This window comes from Pelodiscus sinensis, chromosome 9 (assembly GCF_049634645.1).
Source record: "Pelodiscus sinensis isolate JC-2024 chromosome 9, ASM4963464v1, whole genome shotgun sequence".
Taxonomy (NCBI): Eukaryota; Metazoa; Chordata; order Testudines; family Trionychidae; genus Pelodiscus; species Pelodiscus sinensis.
The window spans coordinates 55,144,934-55,169,414 of NC_134719.1; the positions used below are offsets into that span (position 1 = coordinate 55,144,934).

Below are 24,481 nucleotides of genomic sequence, written 5' to 3' on the forward strand. Positions count from 1 at the left end.
ATAGAATTTGTCTCCTCAGAGCCAAAATCTCAATCTTCTCCATTATCCAGATACTTTCAATCAGGGACAATCCTTCTACTGTAACACTCAGAACATTAACTACATCATGTAACTTTTTTCACTTAATATCATATAGAAACTTACCATAAACTTGAAGATTATAGTGTTTATTGTCCACTCCAGCTCTATTAGAGGCTACACAAGTGTACACACCAACATGAGACACCTGAGCTCTCACAATTCTGAAAAGAACACAGCTGCAGTTATCTCACCAAGGCTATCACAGGGAATGTCTTGCTCCACTTTGAATATGAGAGGGTATGTCGCAGAGGGCCCAATTCTACCTATGTCTATACCAATTTCAGCAGAGCTGCACTAGGGTTAACTGAGGGTAGGATTTAGCTCATATACCATAAATAACTGAAAACTCACCTGAGAATCTGTCCAGCTGATAACAACCTGACCTGGGATGAGACAGAAAGAGGAAGTCCATTCTTAAGCCAGTTTATTTGTGGTGGCGGGATGCCAACAGCAGTACATTCAATGTTTAAGGAGGCATCCAGTAGGGCAGTTAGCTTCTCTGCTTCATCTTTATTATTAGCTATAGCTGGTGGGACTAAATTATATAACAGATCAATAAGAGCCATATTAAAACTGGCTGTTCAAAATTATTCCTACTCTCTTTGTAGCTTACCTTGTCCTGAATTGCAAGATGTTACAGGTATTACTGCTCTAACCAAAGAAAGAATCTCACATGAAGCATTCCCACAGGATTCCAGCAAGAACAGAGTGCCCAAACGTGGTGAACCATAGACCTTCTGATATTAGTAACTGTGGGCCACAGCTCACTTACATATTTAAAAATCAAACACACGTAATAATATTTTCTTAGAATAGATTAATAGAAATTGTTTGCACACTTCATCACAATTTATCACTCTGTCCCCACTGGTACCTGGTGCCATATTTTCCCACTACGAGGTTTATATGTATTATCAAAGATCGTACCTCTTGATCCTACCCACACTTGTTGGGCCTGATTCTCCCTAGCCTTGCTCCTAGGGTAATTCTCACTTGTGCCAAATATTCCCAAAGCAGACTCTTTGTTCACTCATACAATGGATAGCCCTGACACCCATTTTTACATTTTAGTCTTACTGTCCTCAGTTGGGACATTCTGTTTAAAACAGAGGGGATCTGATTATTGCTTGGATTCATTTGAATCATGAGCGAAACCAAGTTTATAACCTGCTTCACTTCTGGATTACTCTAATTTTAAGAAGGCATAATTTATCTGAATTAGGGCCACACAATGTCTTTCTCAGCAAAAAAAAAAAAAAAGTCATTTTGGGTGGATTTTTTTTGTTATGGAATATACCATAAGAATTGTCTTCTATTTATACCATAGGAATAGACTTCTATTTATTCCAAAATATAGTACTCAGCAATGATTTCAATTATTTCAGTCCCCTGCAGTATTCTATATAGAACACTCTATGACACCTACATTACATAGATAGTCACTTCTAGACCCTATCATTTGAGTGGTAAAGAGAGGACAATAGGTCAGACATTAGTTTGTCCCATTTAAAAACTCACCATATACATTCAAGTTGAAAATTCGATCTTCTTCTCCTGCAGGATTAATAGCCACACAAGTGTATTTTCCCATATCAGATGTGAGCACTCCAGAAATGTTTAAGGTGCTTCCATCTGGAGTCACTCTATGAAATAGGTCACAGAATACAATGAGTTTGTGCCTTAAGAACAAGTAAACAAATAGCAGGTGTGTACATTCCATCAAGCTATACCTCACACATTTTCTACGGAAATTCAGTTATAAATCCATTATCCTATTCAAAATTTTAGTTGCCAGGCAAACTTGTTTTAAAATCTGTTTGTATGAAAATATTTCCTAAAAATCTGGTTTAAGAATTGAACTGTTTTAGCTTCCATTTTGATTCTATTCCATTTCAAGTGTAGTCCAAATAGGTCCATCATCCTCAGAGTATTTTTACAATGCAGCTCACACTTCCTAATCCTTCCCAATAGAAAAAGCTATTTAAATGAGAAAATTGTAATACTTAGAACATACAAAAATAAAAACTTGAAGGAAGATATAATGTTCCTTTCCCGGATTTGTGAATCTAGTTGTAGAAGCCATTGGGGGTACTCTAAATTGTGCCCTAGAGTGAACCTGGTATCCCCACAATTGCAAAGACATAAATATGTCTTAAAAGCAACATTTGTAGTCCCCTATACCTAGGAGTACCAACAGCCTCCGCAGGCCCTTGGGCAAAGGGTGGAACCATAGGTGGAAGGGACAGGGCACTCTCTCAGACCTGCTCGGAGCATGCAGCATAGCACTCCAGACAGTGTTTTAAAGGGCCCAGGGCTCTGGTCACCACCACAGCAGCTGGCAGCCCTAGACCCATTTGAATTGCTGGGCCCTGGAGCAACTGCCCCTTCATCCTTCCCCTCCCCATCGGTGGGGGCTGCCTACATATATATATTGTGAGCTGTATAAGCACCAAACAGCTTGTTCAAAGGGTCTGGCATATTATCTCTCAAACTGTGAGGCCTACTTTTGTGCATAGCGTCTGTGATAGATAGGAGACGTGCTGGCCAGCACTCAGTGACTAAAAGGTTAAATTCAGGTAACTGAGGGTGTTGGCAGGGAGCCAGAAGAACCAATGGGATACAGTGCTGAAATTTAAATGGTAAAAATATAACCGCTGCCTGCACTCTTTGTGTGAGTTCTAAGTTAGGAGGTGGAGGAAGCAAGATGAAGTAATCAAACAGAATTACCATGCCACCAAGGAATACTGGGCATGGGAATGGACTGGACCTTGATGTACGGATCAGTACAGATAGTGAGTAGAAAGAGAAATGTATGTTTAGTCATGATCAGGGTATTTTTCTTTGTTTTGTTGTTAACCTTCTCTGTGTGAAATCCATGTGCTTTTCTCTTCTCACTCATTATACCTAAGCTGTGCCAGAGATACCATATTTTCTGTGGTTTAATCTGTTCTTTTCTCAGTTGCTCTGTAACACCTAGCAATTGAGTATGCTTTATCAAGTATATCTCTTTGTTTTGTTAATAAAATCACCTTTTTTAAGTCAATGATTTGACTCGTGTGTCCTGGAAGGTAACAGGTTTCTGTGTGTGTGCCTGCCTAGACTGAAGGGCCAGCTATTAAAACTGTATTTTTTCCTGTGGGTTTTTTTCTTTTTTTCAAGCTCTCTTGTGCTAAGGGAGCTTGGGGTATCCCTTGGGAAGAAGTTCAAGTGTTTCTTCCTGGTTTACAGGGTTTTAATTCACTTGATAGTGACAGCCTATCTCCCAGTGATTCTGTGACTCCTGGGAGTTTTTGTAAGCAGAGCCTACAGAGGCAAGGTATTTTAAGGTCTCTTGCGGGCCCCTACCTTCTGCACTTGGAATGCCAGAGTACGGAATAGCCCTGACAGCTACTTAATCTGAAGTAGGCAGAAGAGAAGGTAAACAACACCTGAATCACTATTTGGTTAGCTAGATGTATTACGCAAAACAAAACTAATGAGCAAGAAGTCGACCCAATTAACAAAACAACAATTACAGAAATTGATCAGTCTCACTGACTAAAGTAAGACTGTTCAGGCTCATAGTTTTATAATTCTTCTGCCTAAGCCTTGAGGAGATTAAAGACTGAGAAAACAGTCTATGTTATTTTTACTTGCCTTGTTCTTTGTGATTCATTGCTGGTAACTGGGTTTCCATCTTTAAGCCACTGAACAGCTGGTTTGGGAATTCCATTGGCATTGCAGACAAGCTGGATATTTTCCCCAAGGAGGACACTGACTTCACTTGGCATTTCAGATCCAACAATATTTGGAGGAACTTTTGGAAGGGAGGGTAAAATTTAATCAGCTAAACTGAACTAAACCAGGAGCAGTTCCATTATTTAATGCAGTTTCTCCCATTAGATCCAAGTAATGGTTTATGTGTATATTCCTCCTAATGGAAAGTTTATAACGGTGATTACAGAAATCAATTTTAACTATTTCGTGTGTATTGTAACCTGCTCATGTTGTACAGATTGATAATAATAGATAATGCCACCTCTGGGATTTATTATAGCAGTGCAAATAAAGTCTCTTGGATACTCTGATACTGTCAACATTTAAACAGGTACTGAACTCTGTATACATGAGTAGCTCCATTGAAGTCCACAGCATTACTCACACAATGAAAGTTAAGCACCTGTTCAAATGCTTAGCATCCCTGGTGACATGACACATTACTCAGTCCTGTTATTCCACTGACATTTTTTCATAAGGATGATGGGTCACAGTTTTCCTTTTTTCCTCCTTTGGGCATCAAATATGGCAAAAGAGCTCAGACTCTGATGAAGTGGGGCTCTGCCCATAAAAGCTTATGCCCAAATAAATCAATAGGCTATGTCTAGACTACATTCCTCTTTCGAAAGAGGAATGTAAATGAAGCAAATCAAAAGTGCAAATGAAGCGCTTAATCGCGTCTGAGTGCTTTTTTGAAAAAGAGTTTTTCGAAAGTGAAAGCGCAGTCTAGACAGGGTTTTTTCAGAGGAAAAAAACACCTTTTTTGAAAGAATCCGTACTCCTGAAAAAATGAGTACGAGTTCTTCCCCGAAAGAACCCTGTCTAGACTGCACTTTCACTTTTGAAAAACCCTTTTTCGAAAAAGTGCCAGGACACGAATATGCAAATGAAGCACAGGATATTTAAATCTGCGCTTCATTTGCACTTTCGATTTGGTTCATTTACATTCCACTTTCGATAGAGGAATGTAGTTTAGACATGCCCAGAGTCTTTAAGGTGTCACAGGACTCCTGATTATTTTTGCAGATACAGACTAACACTGTTACCCCTTTGATACATGGCATACCATTGCACCAGTTTTATGCCAGTGTAAGTGATCAGTAAGAATAATTCTACTTATTGCACACACATATTGTACCTTGAATGGAAAGGATGTAACTCTTCTGTGCTTTTCCTTCTACATTTGAGGCAATGCAAGTATAGTTTCCACTATCTGAATGCTGAGAGCGAGCAATCTGCAACTTGTTTCCTCCAGACAAAATATGTATTTCAAGTGAGTCAGAGTTTTCTGAAAACACACAGATAAGAAAGAATTCATTAGTACAGAAACTAATCAGAAACAGCAAGAAATTTTGTGAAAAAATTATCATTGTAGTAAACATTTTTAAAGTTTACACCCCACTCTAATTCATATAAGGAGCTGTTAATATGGGGAGAGAAGGAAGTGAAACAAAAGAACAGAGTCTGAACACTTCACAGGAAAGCCACATTATGGTCAATTATACTATAGGAAAGAAAAGGTGGGGGGATTAAACATTACCTATATGCTTCCCATTCTTTAGCCATATTAGTGTTGGTGGAGGAATTCCAGTAGCATCACATGCAAAGGTGACAGGGTTACTGATAGTTTCATTGATCCATTCTTGTTTAGGCCCTTCTATACTTGGTGGCACTATTAAATAGAACAGAAGCTGCATAAATACCTTAGTTACCAAATTCCTTAGTAAACTGACTTTGGTTCAATTCTACTTTAGATAACATGGTATATGCTCACCATAAACATTAAGATGGAAATTTTTATCATCTCGCCCTGCAATGTTTATGGCTTTACACACATATTGGCCAGTGTCAGACACCTAAAATGGAAAAAGAATTCGTATGTACGGGGTCAATTTTCCTGAAGATAACAACAGACCTTTTAACACTAGAATGTACTAGTGGTTATGGGCTCTGCTACAGTGAGACTTATAGTGAAACTACCATTTGTAATCAGATTCAAAGCCCATTGAATTTAATGGAAACATTCACATTTTCTTCAGTGGCCATTGGGTCAAACCTATAAAGAGCAAAAGTAACTGGTCAGCGATAGTGACAAGATGTGCATTAGACTAATTCAGTATACCTCAGCATTCTTGATTTGCAGCATTTGCCCATTTGCTAGGATTTCTATATTTGTAGACTCCATGATCATCCGTCCATTCTTGTACCATGTGATAACAGGTGCTGGAACTGCATTGGACTCACACTCCAAAATCACTGGGTTTCCCACTCTCACGGTCACCACTGCAAGAGATGCTCCACTGTGGTCTTTAATATTCGGGGGGACTGGAGAAAAAGTTAAAAGAATTATTTTTTTCCTTATTCTGTGAAAGGGGGAAAATCAACCCAAGGAAAAATGGAAGATGTCACATTATTTAATATGATAGCAAAAAACAAACCATAAACAGTAAGGAAACTCTTCTTCTTGCTTTCTCCAGCTTGGTTTCTGGCTATACAAACGTATTCACCACCATCTGAGAGTCTGGCTTGAGGAATTTGCAGAATCCGACCACCTAAAGTGATCCAAAGAGGAAAAGTGAGGTAAAATGACTTCTAGATTTATCCTGTAGTTATTGTATTAATCTCAAATGAAAATTTGCAATGACATTTTCTACAAACTGTAATTTAGGTACTTAATTAGCATAAGATTCTACAATGCAGCACTGTTTTTGCTCCTAGCATAGCTGAATCCAGAAGTTCTCAAACTTTTGTACTCACACAGCAAGCCTCTGAACGTGCTCGCCCTTATAAATAAAAAACACTTTCCCTCACTCTTATGAATCCTGCAGCAGTGTTTGGGGGTGGAGGCTGACAGTGTGTAACCCCTTACACACAAACCTCAAAACTCACTGGGGGTCATGGCCAAGGTTCCCTCTAAGCTGCACAGTAACATGGCCCCACAGCTGCTTAATAAGCCCTGCCTCCCAGCCGCTCCCCCCGCCCCGGCTTCTGAAGCGCCCAGAGCACTACCAGGTGGGGAGTCCCAGCTGGGAGGCAGGGCCGCGATTGCTGCTCCTAGCGCCGATCATGGCCCCACCTTCCAGCCGCTCCCCCCACCCACGCCAGGCTTCCATCCGGTGCACAGCCGGAAAAATCAGAGAATACCAGACATTGCACATGTCCGGTATTCTCTGATTTTTTTTACTAGACAACGAGTGCAAATACCGTACTGTCTGGTAGAATACCGGACACCTGGCAACCCTACAGCTGAGGACAGAGAAGCGAGTAGGGGAGGGGATGTGGCTTTGATGGACCAGGGAGGGGTAATTTTGGTACAGTAACCCTGGAACTGTGAAAACTCCTACTCCACTTATTCCCTGAGGGTACATCTAGACTGCAAGCCTCTTTTGAAAAAGAGCACCTAGACTACAACCAGTACTTTCGAAAAAGCAAGCCCTTTCTCAAAAGAGAGCATCCAAGCAGTCCAGATGCTCTCTTTCGAAAAAGCACAGTTTGCAATTTCAAAAAAAGGTGTTCTTCTTTGTAAAACAAGGTTTTCCGTGGTTGAAAAAACTGCCATGTTCTTTCGATTTACTTTTGAAAGAACGTGGCAGCAGTCTAGACACAGGGGAAGTTTTTTCGAAAAAAGCCACTTTTTTCAAAAAAACCCTGTAGTCTACACACACCCCGCCAGACGCTCCTAGGTCTTATCTAAAGTACCTAAGGTAAATTTGTACTAAAAACGCTTAGACAATCATGAATTTTCCCTGGGGATTCACAAAGTTCTAAAGCGTTTAGTTGACGTCCCATTGAAGTCAGATATAGGGTGGTGGTTCTTGTTGTATTGTTTTGTTTTGTTGTTGTTTTTGCAATCTAGACAAATGAGTTTTGGATTGGACCCTTAGTTGATAATGTGACTGTCTCAATCAACCATAATTCCTTTGAAATAGTCTGTTAAATCAGTTGTCCAGCAGTCTGATTCACACAAACAGGTATTTGTTCCAATCTTCCCAGATTGATTGTTTCTTTAAAAGTGACCCCATTCAAAAGCAAAAGAGATTCTGAAATATTTTAACCACAGGAAACCGGATTTATTACTGAATAACTCCACTCAACGGAGCTACTCCCAGAGTAAATTTGGCTCCACGTATTTTGTTGTCATATTTATCTACAGAAAAGGAAAGGAGGAGGCCCCAGAGTTTACAGAAACAGCAGCAATTCCTCACCAGGCACAATGAGAACATTAGTATTCAAGTTGATAGGTTTTCCATTCTTCAGCCAGATGAGATCAGGAGGTGGGAAGCCAGTGACCTCGCAGGTCAAAGACATGAAATTATTTACCACCACAGTCACATTCTCAAAATGAGTACCAACAACACTTGGTGGAACTGCGGAAAGAAATGCAGTAACAGTGTTAGCAAACAATGCTCCCAGAGATGCTCAATTATTAAAACAAAGCTGAGTTGCTGAGTGCTGCCAAAGGGCTGAGTTAAAAACAACTCTCATATCCCATGTACTGATCCTCTGCTTTCTGTGAGTATCTGGAAATACAGTTATTAAAGCTAATCTGTTCTCATCCCCTTTCCTACAATTCTCTAAAGCAGTGGTTCACAAACTTTTTGGCCTGCAGTCCACTATGCTCAATGCAGACCTTTCCACAGACCACCAGCCAACCACTCATGATGACAAAATAGGTGCAGTAGTGAGTAGGGGAGTTGGCTGGGAGGGTGGGTGCAAGAGCAGGGTGGGGGTGGATGCTCTGGGAGGGCGTGTGCAGGAGTGGAATGGGGGTGGGTGGTCTGGGAGGGCGGGTGCAGGAGTGGGGTGGGGGCAGGGTCTCAGCAGGAGGTGGGTGCATGACAGGGAAAAGGGTGCAGGATTTGGGCACAGTGGGGTATTTACCTGGTCTGTGCCTCCCACTGTTCCCAGACACAACCACCTTCTGCTCCCATTGGTCATGATTCTGGCCAGTGGGAGCAGCAGGGAAAGCCTCCAGGCCAGTTGTTTCCAGCTATCAGGAGGCAGCGTGGCAGTGCACAGAGATGGTTCATTCCCCCCGCAAGCTGAATCCAGCCTGCGAGGCTTGTCCCTCCCCAATGGGAAGCTGGCACTGGTGCTCCAACCTCACAGGAGCAGGCTCTCTGTTGCAGGGGCGAGGACTGAGCTTCTAGTATATGGGCCACCTACAAGATGGGTTCGTGGACCACACTTTGAGAACCACTGCTCTAAAGCTTTTGCCAGTGCATACAGTTTTTTCCTTGTATGGAGAAATGGCAGGGATGAGCCTGTGCTGAACAGGATAGCAACTAAGTGCAAATTGAGAAATTTTAAAGTAAAGAATTTCTCAGGACATTTGTTCTGTAATATAAAGCTGACTAAGTTGCAGTACCTTGTCTGGGTATTTTTTCCCTGCAATATTTTCTTTTTCATTACTGAGAAACACTTAAAAGAAAGCTTCAAAAAAGTTTTTCCCCTCCTCCTTTCATGTCAAGACAGGTCAGCTGTGCAGTTTAAAATACAGTTGTGTGTGTTGAGGGGCTTCCCAATCACAAATTAATTTAAAGATGAAACAGTCCAAAATTTGATCCTACTCTGCACCAATTACCCGTCAGCTGTTTTGTGTCACTTTTGTGATGCAAAGCGATCAATAATCAGGTTTGTGGTTGCTCTGTGATACAGAATAGGCATACAGCAACCAGAGCCAGCTAGTGAATTTGATGCATACAGTAGTTTTAAAATGTGACTATGCAGCTCTTATGGTCAATACATTTGTTTCAAGAGAGTGTAAAATTCTATCAGTAGTGTAAGTGGAGAATCCCATGTACACCCTGGGCTCGTCTACACTGGCCCCTTTTCCGGAAGGGGCATGTAAATTTCACCAGTCGTCGTAGGGAAATCCGCGGGGGATTTAAATATCCCCCGCGGCATTTAAATAAAAATGTCCGCCGCTTTTTTCCGGCTTTTAAAAAAGCCGGAAAAGAGCGTCTACACTGGCCCCGATACTCCGGAAAAAGTGCCCTTTTCCGGAGGGTCTTATTCCTACTTTGAAGTCATTATCCACAGATATTTGAAAGTCAAGAAGTTCATAGATCATGTTTACAAACAAATGTCTGCAAATCAGGAGGGCAGAAGAATCATACTTTTAAAAACAAAACCCAAACAAAAACAAAAAACAAAAAACCAGCAATGCTCCATTAAAGTTCCAACAGCAGTTTTAGGATGTGATCCCAATGGAAAGTCTGCAACTGACTTCAGCTACCTTTGGGTCACATCCTTAACTGTGCCTTGAGGTGGAAGATGACACATGAAATTGACACATGAACAAAATGTAAGTCCTTCCTGCAACATATATTGCATTAGATTAGAACAGGCTTTTTTGAACTACATAGCTGAAATTCCCATGCAATTTACAGAAGAATAGTGGGCTAATCTTGTGAGCGCTTATAGATTCATAGAATCATAGATCTAGAAGAGACCTCAGGAGGTCATCTAGTCCATCCCCCTGCCCAAAGCAGGACCAATCCCAACTAAATCAACCCAGCCAGGGCTTTGTCAAGCCGAGACATAAAAACCTCTAAGGATGGAGATTCCACCACCTCCCCAGGTAACCCATTCCAGTGCTTCACCACCCTCCTAGTGAAATAGTTTTTCCTAATATCTAACCTAGACCTCCCCCACTGTAACCTGAGACCAATGCACCTTGTTCTGCCATCCGTCAGTACTGTGAACAGCCTTTCTCCATCTTCTTTGGAACCTCCCTTCAGGAAGTTGAAGGCTGCTATCAAAAGTTAAAGGCTGCTATCACTGGAAGCTATGATTGTATTCAGGGAAGATATGGATAAAGGCGGTATGTCTTATCTGATGTGCTGAACTGAGTGGGTTATTAAACTGATATGTTATTAAACTGTGTGTCATATGCTGAAGGTATTTGTCATATTCTGAATCATACCATGATGGAAAGTGTGGATGTAGTCTCCAGAGTCTACTTGGTATGTTTAAAAGATCATAACCCAGTATGATGTTTTCTGTAGTATAGTGTGAAGGGTTACACTGCTGACAATTACAAGGGGGATGAACATTGGTCAGAGAAACAAAAGTGATAAGAGTCAAAATTAGTCCTGAAATCCTTAACTTAATATGTCCAAATTTTTTGAAACTTTTAATTTTTTTAAATAAAAAATGTTCTCATTTCCTCACTGCATTTACATTTGTTTTATACTCATGAATCTGAAAATCCTATCTTTCCAACTGTATTTTAATGCCAACAATAATGTTATTTTAGATGAAGTTATGAATATGGTAACTCTATTTCAGGAAAATATTTGTCCTTGGGATTGTTTTGGTCTTTTTAAAGAGCAGAAAACTAAGTTTCTAAAACATTTCTATTTCTGATTATTTTTAAGCAATATTTTTCATTTAATTGGAAAGCTAATTTTAAAACATCAATTTTCTTGAAAAATGTAATTTAAAAAAATCACAAAATGTGTTACCCTATATCTTTGTACATAAACAAAGCCCTCTAATTCAAATGTAACAGTCAATAAAAAGGCATTGCCTCATACATAAGGCAATAAAGATTTTTATACTGTTGTAATTGGGTTTAACGCAGTGGTCCCACTCTTGGCCTAGTGCATCATAAGCTATATTTGAAGGTTTAAGTGGGACTTAAATACTGCAGAGACAGGTTCTCTGCATAGGGGTGATTTCACTTATATGGAAATATATATGGCAACAGTGAACTATGATCACAGAGTATCAGCAACAATAACTCCTCTATTTAATAAGGTATAGTACTTACATATGCTCCTACCGTTACACACATACGTGGTCTTATTGACTTTAATGGCTACTATCTAAATGCTGGAAGTAAGGCACATGTTTTAGTACCTTGCTGAAATTAGTGCATTTAAATTAATACAGAATCTGTACTAATTTTGCATTAGTTTCCTTTATTTATAAAGGGAGCAGCCAACATTTTAGGAATTAGCAATCTTACCGTGAACATTAAGGTTAAAATACTTTTTAGCGCTTCCGGCTATGTTCTCCGCAATACAGACATACCTGCCGGTATCTGTTATTTGGGAATTTAAGATCTAAAAAAAGGAAGAAACCAGGCTTCAGTAGAACTAATACAAGGTCATTTACAATTAAAACTGCAAGATATATATTCCAGATGTATTTCTGTTTTTATAAGGATTACTATAAGCGGTACTGGGAGCAGGCCAGTCTGGGGAATTAAGCACTGCTGCCTCCCCTGCTGTATTTGCTCGATCTCTAGGAAAATCAGTATCTTTCACATTTATTTAAATTTTGTAATAATTTAATGAAATCCTCTGATATTATTTAAAAATTCACCTTTTTAATGCCTTGTGTAAAGAACAGAGCAGAGAATCAGGCCTTTTTACCTGCTCTACCAATATCTTCCATTTTTACCTGTAACATCCTTCCACCGGATAAAGATTTATGCTGGTTGTCTTCTGCTATGAGCTGGCCATCCTTTTGCCAAGTTATGCTTGGAGCAGGGCTACCACTTGCCATACATTCCATCACTGTGGTCTTGTTCACAAGCACAGTGACCTCTTCAGGAAAATCAACATCAGCTCCATTGATGGACGGAGGCACTAAAAAGCATGCAAAGAGCAACAAGGAGATTGCTATTCAATACTATCTACACAATATTTTCTTTGTCAAATTGCTAGAGGAGTAGAGCCACTCATAGATCTTGAATTTGCAGGGTAAGCTAAAGAAAACATCACAGTTAATGAGTGAACAATAATACAATCCCAAGGAAAAACACAGCACCAGATTCTCAGCTGGCATGCAGCAGCGTAGCTCCAGGGACTGCAGTGGAGCTGTGCCTATTTACAGCTGCCAAGGATCTGGTTCAGAAGGGAGATGAGGGGAAAATTATGCTTCTTGCTCAGAAGTTGAGTTTTTAGAGTTAAGACAAAGAAGATTTCCAAGGTATTCTCCTCATCCTATTAATGAATCACTGCTTTTAACATTGCTGCAATTGGAAAGAAATAGTACACTTAAAACCAAGGCCAGGAACATAAGGATTTTCTCGAGTATGTCTATGAATGCATCATACAAGACACAGGCCTAGTCTACACTAGGGGTACGTCTAAACTAAATGGCTCCCTTGACGGAGCCATGTAGATTAGTTTACTCAAAAAAGGGAAATGAAGCAGTGATTTAAATAATCGCCGCTTCGTTTAAATCAAAATGGCCACCACGCTGTGCCGATCAGCTGTTTGTCAGCTCAGCGCGGCAGTCTAGACGGGGATCTGCCAACCCCAGAACCCTTCATTGGCAGATCCCCGTCTAGATTACCGTGCTGAGCTGACAGATCCCCGTCTAGACTGCAGCACTGTGCCGACAGATCCCCGTCTAGACTGCAGCACTGTGCTGACAGATCCCCGTCTAGACTGCAGTGCTGTGCTGACAGATTCCCGTCTAGACTGCTGTGCTGTGCCAACAAACAGCTGATCAGCACATTGGCTATTTTGATTTAAACGAGGCAGCAATTATTTAAATCGCTGCTTCATTTCCCTTTGTCGTCCTGCCTCATCTACATGGCTTCGTCGATGGAGCCATGTAGTTTAGATATACCCTAGAGCTACATCTATACCGGCATGCTTTTCCAGAAATGCTTTTAACGGAAAAGTTTTCTGTTAAAAGCATTTTCGGAAAAATCGCGTCTCGATTGGCAGGACGCTTTTCCGCAAAAGCACTTTTTGCGGAAAAGCATCCATGGCCAATCTAGACGCAGTTTTCTGCAAAAAAGCCCCGATCTCCATTTTCGCGATCGGGGCTTTATTGCGGAAAACAGTACTGTGCTGTTTACACTGGCCCTCTTGCGCAAATGATTTGCGCAAAAGGGCTTTTGCCTGAACGGGAGCAGCACAGTATTTCTGCAAGAACACTGATGATCTTACATGAGATCGTCAGTGTTCTTGCGGAAATTCAAGCGGCCAGTGTAGACAACTGGCAATCATTCATTCAGATGATTTTGCGGAAAAACTTGCCAGTCTAGACACAGCCTAGGAGTTTAGGTTGAACTTAACTGCATGAGGTCAATTTTCAAAACAATGAGTGCACACAACCAACTCTGTTCTGACAACTTCAAAAGCCATTAAAGTTGGTTTTTGTACTTCTGCCTTTCACAAGGAGTACCAAGTAGTGTAGATGCAGCAATAGGAATGTTGATTCCCGACTGAATCAGCTGTCTGTCAATGAAAGCTTCCACCTGTCTATTGCCACTTGCTTTTGAACTATCAGATCAAGTTTCATTCTGGTATTTTTCTGCTTCAGGGTGGGGAAAAGAAATTTGCAAGCTTCCATGAAAGATTTGCAGCCATTGCTGATCGTCCCCTAGCAGCATAACTATGCTGTACCACCAGGCTGTGCTTGTCTCACAGTAACAGATTCCACTGTGTCAATAGGATCAAATGGCGCCATCATCTGACAATCGCTCAATTGAAGTGCTTCACGGAAGAGTCTGTTCATGGCCTCCTGAAAGTCTTCCTCTTTACAGTGGGCCCTGGATAGGCTCCGGCTATACTGCAGTATAAGGTGCAAGATGATTGCTATGATTGCCATAAAACTTTGCTGCTCAATAGGTTCCATCCTGGGTTGCATGCTTATCCTGCTATGGCGTGCTAAAAACTGACCTTAATCAATTCGACCTTATCTCTCAGTGTAGACAAAGCCTCAGATTTTGAAGCAATCCAAACCAACAGAATGTTAGGAATAATAATTAATAATAGGAATGTGATTCTATAACAATTATCTAAAAATCTATAGGATGAACAGAGAACAATGCCAATGATACAGAATTTTAAAGCAGGGATATATATTTTTATTACTTTTTACATAACCATTCTATATAATGTAATTTCCTATTAATTTTGGCAGGACTTTTCTTGTAGGATCTTTTCCCATAAAAAGTGAATTTGGAATTTTAAAAAAGAGAAAATAATGAAAGATTATCTCACAGAGCACATGAACATCATATTGAATGGAATCTTCGCCAGCATCGTTTATAGCCACACATGTGTATCTTCCAGTGTCTTCTGCCTGAGCCCGCAGAATCTGTAACACTCTGCCTCCTGGACAGAAAACACATGCAAGAGTTACATCTAAAATCAAGAATAGTGATAGAAATGTAGCCGTGTTAGTCTGGGGTAGTTGAAGCAAAATGCAGGACAATGTAGCACTTTAAAGACTAACAAGATGGTTTATTAGATGATGAGCTTTCGTGGGCCAGACCCACTTCCTCAGATCAAATAGTGGAAGAAAGTAGTCACAACCATATATACCAAAGGATACAATTTAAAAAAATGAACAAATATGAAAAGGACAAATCACATTGCAGAACAGAAGGAGGATGCGGGGGGGTGGGAAGGGGGAGGAAGGAAGGTACCTTTAATATCAGCAATTCACAGACACTTACCTTCCTTCCTCCCCCTTCCCACCCCCCCGCATCCTCCTTCTGTTCTGCAATGTGATTTGTCCTTTTCATATTTGTTCATTTTTTTAAATTGTATCCTTTGGTATATATGGTTGTGACTACTTTCTTCCACTATTTGATCTGAGGAAGTGGGTCTGGCCCACGAAAGCTCATCATCTAATAAACCATCTTGTTAGTCTTTAAAGTGCTACATTGTCCTGCATTTTGCTTCATCTAAAATCAACTGATTTCCATCACTCAAATACACCAGATTCTTCTGGAGCCCTGAATCACTGAAGTCATAAAAAACTAGGGGGCAAAGAATGGGGGATGCAATTTTCTCCCCATTCTTGAATGATAACTTTCTGTTTTAGGGTAGTTTAAAACATTTTGTTTCCTGCCTGCTTTCTCTACATCCAGCTTGGTTTTAGTTGGAGGTGCACAATAAAATGTTGTGAAAGGATTAGTTCTATTGGAAGGAATCTGTGTGCTTTGGTGACATATCAGCAACAGAGCTATTGCTCAAACTAGAAGATAAACTTTCCTCAGTGAGCTGTGCACTGAGGAGATCTGGGACACATGGTCTCCCTCAGATGAAATCCCTTTAAGCGCTTCCTCTGGAAAGACATGTTTCTGCACAGTCCCTTATTCAAGGCGGTAGCTAAAGGACACAATCAAGCACGTAGCATGTGTATAAAAGACCTATTTACAGGGGTCCATTGAAACTGTGCCATTTAGTATTTCCATAGCTCTCACCTAGGATGGAGAAACATTACTACTCCAAATGTGATTGTTTTGTTAAAGTGAAACACATAAGGAAATGTTACAACAAAAACAGTGTATTGTGAGTGTTGTTTATTGTCACTGTTGCATATTCACCTATGCAACAGTGACACTCAGCAACACCCAGATACCTTGTCAGCCAACCAGCATGCAATAGCCAAAGTCAGTATTCACAATCAGTTAAGAGCATGTACTTTAAATAAAGAAGAGGGTGAAAAATTGAAAGCATATATAAAGTTGGAGCACTGGGAGTGAAAATTTCCAGTCAATGAAAAAATGGATTGAGAAGGATGCACATCCAAAACTAATTACAGGTTGAATCTCTCTAGTCCAGCACCCTTGGGACCTGACAGGTGCCAAACCAGAGAATTTACTGAAATATGGGAGATCAATATTGTAGCAAGTGGATCTCTTTTTACTTTTATTTCAATGAAGAGAATAAATGGACCAGTGCTTGCAATGCTGCTTAATAATGTATGTCTGCACTAACACACCATATATAAGCCTGTCTCTAGCCAAGTCTTATCAGCTCTCTTTATAACAATGTGTTAGTGTTGTTACACAATTTTACTCTATTGGCACAAGGAAATAAGTAGACAAACCAAAAACCCCATGCTTATGCTTAGTGGCATTACCAATATTTCCACTGCTGATTGAGCTCTTAGAAGGTATTTAGGGGTAAGTTAACAGCACAGAACACTGAGAGCCAGGACTAGCAACTGTAAACCAATTTTACAGGACCACAGTAAACTTGGCCACACCCATGATAAACACATATCCAGTTAACTGAAATCCAACCGGACCACAGACGTTGCCAAACCAGAGAGTCCCGCAACAGAGAGGTTCAATCTGTACTAGTAAATTAACTGCTTTGAAGACAGAAATGAAATTGCCATATAAATGTTAAGTATTATCATTATTTATTAAGCTCATCAGGTCATCTGTTAAAATACTCACCTGGTAAGATCAGTACTTTATCACTGGAGCTCAGAGGGTAGCCATCTTTATACCAGGTGAGAATGGGTGGGGGCACAGCATTGGTCTCACAATACAGAGAAAGAGGATTGTTGACAATCACATCTTTGGTTTCTCCATTTTTGCCTGTATCTACTGTGTTACCAACTTCCCACGCTCCAGGGCGTTTCTGGAACCTAGGAGGAACTACATTCAGGGAGAAAGAAGAAATATAGTGTTAGTAATATAGCAAAAATCAGTATTTTGACTCTCAAGTAAAAAAATACTGGAACTGTTAAATTGTATCTTTGAGCTACATGACAAACAACAATCCTAAATTAGATGTCATCACATCAGCCATGTACTCCATGCATGAAAAATCCAACTCCCAACAGCAGTGTGAACCTGGTCATTCAAACAACTTAAGCACTACTGGTTGATGTTCTGGGCACTTCCTGTAGGTTAAAGTTTGACTAATCAGGAAGAACTGATTAAAACAGAAAAGCCAGAGAGAACATTATTCTAAATCAGAGTTTCTCAAAATGGTCCGTAATGGGAGGTTCCTCTTTGCTCTGTTTCCAGCCAAAGGGAGCTACGAGAAGCAGCAGCCCAGCCCATGCCGCTTCCCGCAACTTCCCTTGGCTGCAAATGGTGAAACAGAACCAATAGGAGCTGCAAGGCTGTGGGTAAGTAAACACACTGGAGTGACCAGTTATCAGGTTTCTCAAAGGGGTTTCATGGACTCCTTTGAGAAACACTGTTCTAAATTAACTATAAGCTGTTTGGGACAACTATTGTGTTTGTTCAAGTTTTTCACAAGTAATTACGGATTTTGGAACCTGACATCTTAAAGGCACCTGATTTTCTAAGAAAATAATTTTTAACTGTGCCTTATTATTTTACCCATTTTCACCGCCCATACAGCTAGTGGTAGGCAAATGAGCAAATTTTCTTTTTCCTTACATCTTTGTTCAGGAAAAACTTCCTGTGAAACAAAATTTGGTGAACTACTATAGAAGAAATCAACTCAAGTGCCAGAGCATGGTCCAGCATGGTCCTCATATCTAAATGTAGCTCTGACAACCACGAGCTGGATTGCCTAGCTAGGATAAGTCACTTAACTATCTGCACTTCATCTTCCTCACCTGTAAATGGAGATATTTGGCACTCTCCTTTCATTGTACATAGATATTAGATATATAGAGGAAAAGTACCAAGAATGTTTTCGCTCTCTTATGTTAAACACATTTTAAAAACATTCTAAAATGAATTTTTGTGAGGGCGGGGGCTGCAGATTGGGGCCATTAGAGCTACAGGAGACTTAAGGGAGAAACTTAATATTGGTGCAAAAGTGATATTGATAACACTACACTTCAATCCCCGTACTCCAAGTGGCCCTAATCCGGGAACTCCCATGGTACAGAGGAGGAAGCTGCTCTGTGTGCTGCCACTCCCCTTCCCCCCAGCGAGAGAAACAGCAGCAAAAAGAACTGCTTCCCCTCAGACTCTTCCCCACTGGTCCCATAGCAGCATGGGGTGGTGCCTGAAAGCATCCCTCTAAAATTATCCATCCATGAGTGGAGTGAGTTTTGTCTTGTGCACCAATATTGAGTTATGTGCACTTGTTTGGATGTGTGCTGCTGTGGCACCCAAGTTATTAACAAATATCATATCACACACACATATTTATATACATATATATGTATTATGGAAGAACGAATACTAAAACAAAGAATAACTAACAAGGTGCATGACTTTAAATGTTTATTTAATATGAAGTTAAATTAAAAGAAAAGTAATGCTGCCAAGTTTTTAGTATGTTAGATTAGCCTCACGGCTGCTCTAAATCTGCACTGTCCACCATTCCATGGAGGCCAAGAACAAGCACACAGCAACACTGCTCTCGTTTTCCTCCAGAATGCCCCTATTCCAGGAGCTGGAGGTAGGGAGCACCACAGAGTCATTTCATTGACTCTAAGCAAGATAGGGGGTATGTCTAAACTACGTTCTATTTTCGAAAGAGGATATGCAATTCTGCGGGAATTTGCATATCTTCTTCCAATCTCACTTTTGAAAGCAGAGCTTTCAAAAACGAAAGTAGTCTGGATGCATTTTTTCTGGGAAAAGCAGAGCTTTTGGAAAGTGAGATTGGAAGAAGATAGAGCATAGTCTAGACATAGCCAGGGAGTCCTCTATCTACACTGGGAATAAGACCCAAGTAGGGAAGTGAGATCACGGTTTTTAAGGGACCTTTGTGCCACTGGAGTGCAAAATGGCTTTAGGGCACGAGAAAATCAAGCCTGTTATTCATTGTTTTATCTGTATTGTGAGACTTCTAAAGATGCACAGAGCACTGTCAAATAATAAACAGTGTTTATAAATGTTGTTTTACAAACAACCCATATTGTCTGACTTCAGAGAGTCAGTTTATATATCGTAAAATGCTGGTAAGAGAATATCAGGGAGGTCATAATGCTTAAATAGTTGGTGTGGCAGAATGTAATAATTTAAATTACATATCTCTGCATGCAGTGGGTGTGGTTCACTGTCCCATGCACGCTACAACCTCAGTTATTCTTAAATATTGTGAATTCTAAACAACAGGCGCTTTGCCTATTTCAGTGAATAGTTTTAATGTAACTTTTATGTGACTAACCACAATGCTCGCTAACATATATTGACAGACTGGGCCGTTAGCCCCCTGTCCCAGCCATCTGATCCATGTTTGCAGACTCTGCACATATGTGGCATCCAAAGGCCCGTCCTTGTGATGCCGGTGAGTCTGACTAACAAAAACAACAACCCAGTTGTGAAAAATATTGTCTATGCATTTGGCCAATCAAGTGTATAATCAATGTTGTGCAGTTGGACACACTTTACCAGTGCCCTTCTGAAGGGGCTACCCAGCTTCCTCCCCCCTCACCCCAGTGTCTGAGCCACGCAGCCATGGCACCCAGAGTAGCCACCTGCCCTCCAATACTGGACTGTCTGGTTCAAAACCAGATACCTGGCAACCCTAACCTAAACACACAGCCCCAACCCCAGAACAGCTGCTTACCACACGGCCCCGGCCACCGGAGCAGCCACCCCCCAACACGGCCTCCGTCCTGGCAGGAGCCGGAGCAGCCACCCCCCAACGTGGCCCCATCCCCTGTCCACCAGAACAGATGCTCTCAATGCAGCCCCACCCCCATCCGCCAGAGCAGCTGCCTGCCTCACTGTCCTAGCTGTGGGTGTAGCCACGTCACACACCTTCCAAGTCCAGAAGGAAGGGGAGTGCTGCTGTGCGGCTCTGCATAGGGGTGGGCAGGCTTAGAACTTATTGTGTGCGGCTGCGCAGACAGGCACCTTGGAGGGAACACTGGTGCCTGGGAGCAGCAGAGAGTGCTGAGCCAAGTGTGTCCCTCAGAGCGGAAAACCAGGTAAGCACCCCACTCACCATCCCTTCATGCCCAGGCCCCACAGAGCCCTCCCTGACCCCTCAAAAATCTTTAATTCGGCTACTCTGTTTTCCAGGATTGCCAGATTAAAGAAGTTCAAGTTTATTGTATTTTATTTAGATTGTTACAACCTATTTATTTAGGTTGTTCAGTGCCCTTTACTGAATAGAAAATACCATGTTTGAAGAATACCAGTAAGAATAACACAACCAGGATGCTTTGGAATGTAACAATACCATATGTTCAGAATCAAAGAAATGCCAGAATGTTTCGCTCTTCTCTCCCAAGTAGAAGAAGACAAACCACATGAAGCATTCATTCTAAAAAGGAATGTGGAGTATGTTATCACTCATAAATCTAGGCTGGAAAGTACCCATACCAAATACTTTTGTTTTCAAAGGAAAATCTCTTCTTGTGTTTCTGAAACTCCAGGAAAAACATTTTGTAGTTGGAAATGTTTTAAACTTTTGTTTTATTTCTTAAATGTTGAAATGCACGCTTGCAAATGTTAGCTAAATGCAAAGCTCCAATTACAGCTCCTAAGGTCATTTCTATGTAAATGGTAAAAGGCTTTATAAACAACCTGGAATCTAATGGCCTTTGTTAAACTGACAACTAGTACTAAGAAGCCACTTAAGTATAGATTATTTATTTCATAAGGAATTAAATAATTACTGACAGTGCACAAGCAAACCCTCAATGAACTCAAGAAGACAAAAAAATTATAGTTCCATCAGTGTAGAATCAACAATTTAAACTAAATATTTTCTAAGAGCAATTGAACTTTAAAAGACTATACTGAAGACTAAACACTTTTATGTAAAGAACAAACAGTTGGTAGATGTGACAGGGCGCCTGCCCTGCACTGGCCCTTTAACATCAGGACTCCAGCCCGGAGCTGGGGCTAGCAGAAAGGAGACCAGCAGGAGCTAGTTAGGGCTAGAGAGAGCCCAGCTGGCAAAGACCCAGGACTGCACGAGTGGCTGGTAGAAGCCAGCTGAACCCATTAGGGCGAGTATGAGCACAGCTGGCACGTATATATAGAGAAGCCCAGGTTGCTCAGGGGAGAGGAGAGAGGCCAGTGAGGGGCTGGCTGTGGAGGAAGCAGGAGCTCCCAGGAGGGAGACCCGCTGGGGCTAGCCAGCTAGAGCTGGGAGAAGGCCAGCTAAGGCTACCCTGCTGAGGGGCCGGAGGAAAGGCCCGGGCTTGGAGACAGGTTACAGCCTGGCTTAGGTAAGCGGGGCCGCGGAGATAAGCCCAAATGCCTATGATGAGCAACCCATACAGACTGTACTCTGCCCTGAGACGGGCTATATGAAGACAGTCAGGGGGCACTGAGGCGCACTGGGGTGTGAACCCCCTGACAGTAGACTTTGTTGAAAACAGATTTTATTTTCTGTCAAACTCTAATAAAATTGAAAGAATATTTTAGAGAATAGACTGAATACAAGAAAAGAGTTGATATCTGATGCTTTCCATCTACAAGGAGGACAAAGGCATTTAAAGAAAGTTACATATGCATTAATAAACTCATAAGGTACATAACAGTAACTATGCTTTCATAAACTAAAATTCATAAGGTGAAGAGGCTTCCCATTGGCTTACCTACGGAACCAATGAAAGAATGAAATCAACACACTTGAATCTAACTAAGCCTGAAATAATTGTGCTTTCCTGTAATTCATGAATAGGAAACAGAAGAGTATAAGAAACTGAGTGAGTATTGCATACACACACACCTCTGCAAAGAGAGCAGGACTTCATTACTAATCTTTTTACAAGCAAACTACACAGACAGACAAGAAAAGTAGGTGAGACTCAAAAAGAAACCAACTCAAGGAAAACGTACCCAAATTTCAAAATAGATTGCTTAAAGAAAGTTAACTAAGATACCATCAAGGAATCAGATTTTAAACTCTTATAATGAGTTTACTGAAATATTGAAATGCTATACAACTTATAAAACTAAGAGGCTGTGTCTACACTGGCATCCCTTCCAGAAAAGGGATGCTAATGTAGCACTTTGGAATTGGCAAATCCGTGGGGGATTTAAATATCCCCCACGGTATTTGCATTAACATGGCTGCTGCTTTTTTCCGGCTTGGAGATAAGTCGGAGAAAAGCGCCATTCTAGACGTGATTCTCCAGAAAAGAAAGCCTTTTCCGGAGGATCTCTTATTCCTACTTTCATCAGGAAGGGATGCCAGTGTAGACACAGCCAGAGTGTCTCCTCATCAGATGGCTAGACCATATCTTCCTGGAAAGGAGACAGAGGCTAAACATTTATGAATGGAAAATGAGTAGGATTTAAGATCCTTACTATTTATAATTGGTCTCTGTTAAGACTGTTCTTTACAGACCCATAGTCTCCTATAGACAACCACCTAACCTCAAGATGATTCTTACCAACCACCACAGGACATACCACACTAATACCAACCCTGGTACCTTCCCTTGCAACAAACCCCGTTGCCAGCTTTGTCCACATATTCATTCTGCTGATACCATTATTGGACCTAACCAAGTGAGTTATAAGATCAAGAACACATATTCCTGCGCATCCAGAAATATAATCTACGCTATCATGTGCCGAAAGTGTCCGTCTGCTATGTACATTGGACAAACATCTCAGACACTTCGCCAAAGGATTAATGCCCACAAAACAGATATCAGACAAGATCACAAAGAGAAAACAGTTTCTTGCCACTTTAACCAGAAAGGACACTCTCTAAATGACTTAGCCACCTGCATTCTGCTACAAAGACCTTTTACATCTGCACTTGAAAGGGAATCCTCTGAACTGTCATTCATGTTAAAATTCGACACTTACCAACAAGGACTTAACAAGTCTTTGAACTTTCTCACCCATTACCAAGACAGTTTCCCCAATTATCACCTGTAATACCATTAACTCACAAACATCCCACTCTCCCTACCTTTAATATCAGCAATTCACAGACACTTACCTTCCTTCCTCCCCCTTCCCACCCCCCCGCATCCCCCTTCTGTTCTGCAATGTGATTTGTCCTTTTCATATTTGTTCACTTTTTTTTAATTGTATCCTTTGGTATATATGGTTGTGACTACTTTCTTCCACTATTTGATCTGAGGAAGTGGGTCTGGCCCACGAAAGCTCATCATCTAATAAACCATCTTGTTAGTCTTTAAAGTGCTACATTGTCCTGCATTTCCTTCTAAGTACTAATTTAAGTATTTAGTAAAGATTTAGTTTAGATCACTTACTTGGCAGAACTTTTTATATATGGCAAATTAATTTATTTAAGGGTAAGTGAAGCCTGTCTAGTTAACCTAAACAGTATATAAGTATCTAGTAAGGGGTTTAGATTAAATGGTCTCTGGGGTTCCTTCTAGCCCTATGACTTTATGATACTAAAACTGAAAACACAATAATTCTGGGAAAGAATATACTAGACTACTGGTTTGATTTACTAAGAGAAAAGTGATCCACCACAGCTGGATTCATTCTGAAGGGTATAATTTCTTTTAAAAGCTCTCCACAGAAAGGCGTTCAAAAGAGATTGTAATCAAACTAGTTTGTCACTTGTGATACTTGTGATTAATTTGCTTGGTATTGATCAGTGTCACCTCAGGTCGGAGTTCTCAACCTTTTTTTTCTGAGACCACGTCCCCCTTCTGCCCAATATGCTATAAAAATTCCACAGCTCACCTGTGTCACATCTACTGTTTTTCTTCATACGCAGTAGACTAATCATGTGGCAGGGCACAGGCTTTGATTTTGTGTCCTAGGCCTCACTGAATCTAACATTGGCCCCTTTCTGGTTTATTTAGGTGGAGCTCCTGAATCTTACTCACAATCCCCTAGACCACTGGTTGAGAACTGCTGCCCTAAAGTATGTAAAAGAATCCTTGTGACAAAACAGTGCGAGACACACCTCTGAGTAGTCAGGAAAAGAAACGAGTAGTCAGGAAAAGAAACGACCTGGCCTACTATTTGTTTTTCTAAACTTAAGATTTTTTGTAATTTTTAAAATCATATTACTTGGCATCTTACAAT

General features: G+C 40.9%; 1 protein-coding gene across 3 annotated transcripts in view; it reads right to left on the reverse strand.

Annotated features, from left to right (window-relative positions):
- HMCN1 (hemicentin 1) overlaps nucleotides 1–24,481 on the reverse strand; it is a 360,405-nt gene that overhangs the window by 74,098 nt on the left and 261,826 nt on the right. For all 3 annotated transcript variants that reach the window (XR_012906027.1, XM_075936754.1, XM_075936755.1), the window contains exons 54-67: nucleotides 17,009–17,212; nucleotides 14,814–14,927; nucleotides 12,250–12,437; nucleotides 11,813–11,909; nucleotides 8,043–8,204; nucleotides 6,276–6,389; nucleotides 5,960–6,162; nucleotides 5,612–5,693; nucleotides 5,378–5,509; nucleotides 4,976–5,125; nucleotides 3,718–3,877; nucleotides 1,600–1,724; nucleotides 433–616; nucleotides 145–242 (exon numbers count right to left, since the gene is read on the reverse strand). Coding sequence is in view for 2 of the 3 variants with exons in the window: in XM_075936754.1 (XP_075792869.1) it covers nucleotides 145–242; nucleotides 433–616; nucleotides 1,600–1,724; nucleotides 3,718–3,877; nucleotides 4,976–5,125; nucleotides 5,378–5,509; nucleotides 5,612–5,693; nucleotides 5,960–6,162; nucleotides 6,276–6,389; nucleotides 8,043–8,204; nucleotides 11,813–11,909; nucleotides 12,250–12,437; nucleotides 14,814–14,927; nucleotides 17,009–17,212 (2,013 nt within the window). In the remaining variant the exon portion in view is untranslated. The remainder of the gene's footprint in view (nucleotides 1–144; nucleotides 243–432; nucleotides 617–1,599; nucleotides 1,725–3,717; nucleotides 3,878–4,975; nucleotides 5,126–5,377; nucleotides 5,510–5,611; nucleotides 5,694–5,959; nucleotides 6,163–6,275; nucleotides 6,390–8,042; nucleotides 8,205–11,812; nucleotides 11,910–12,249; nucleotides 12,438–14,813; nucleotides 14,928–17,008; nucleotides 17,213–24,481) is intronic.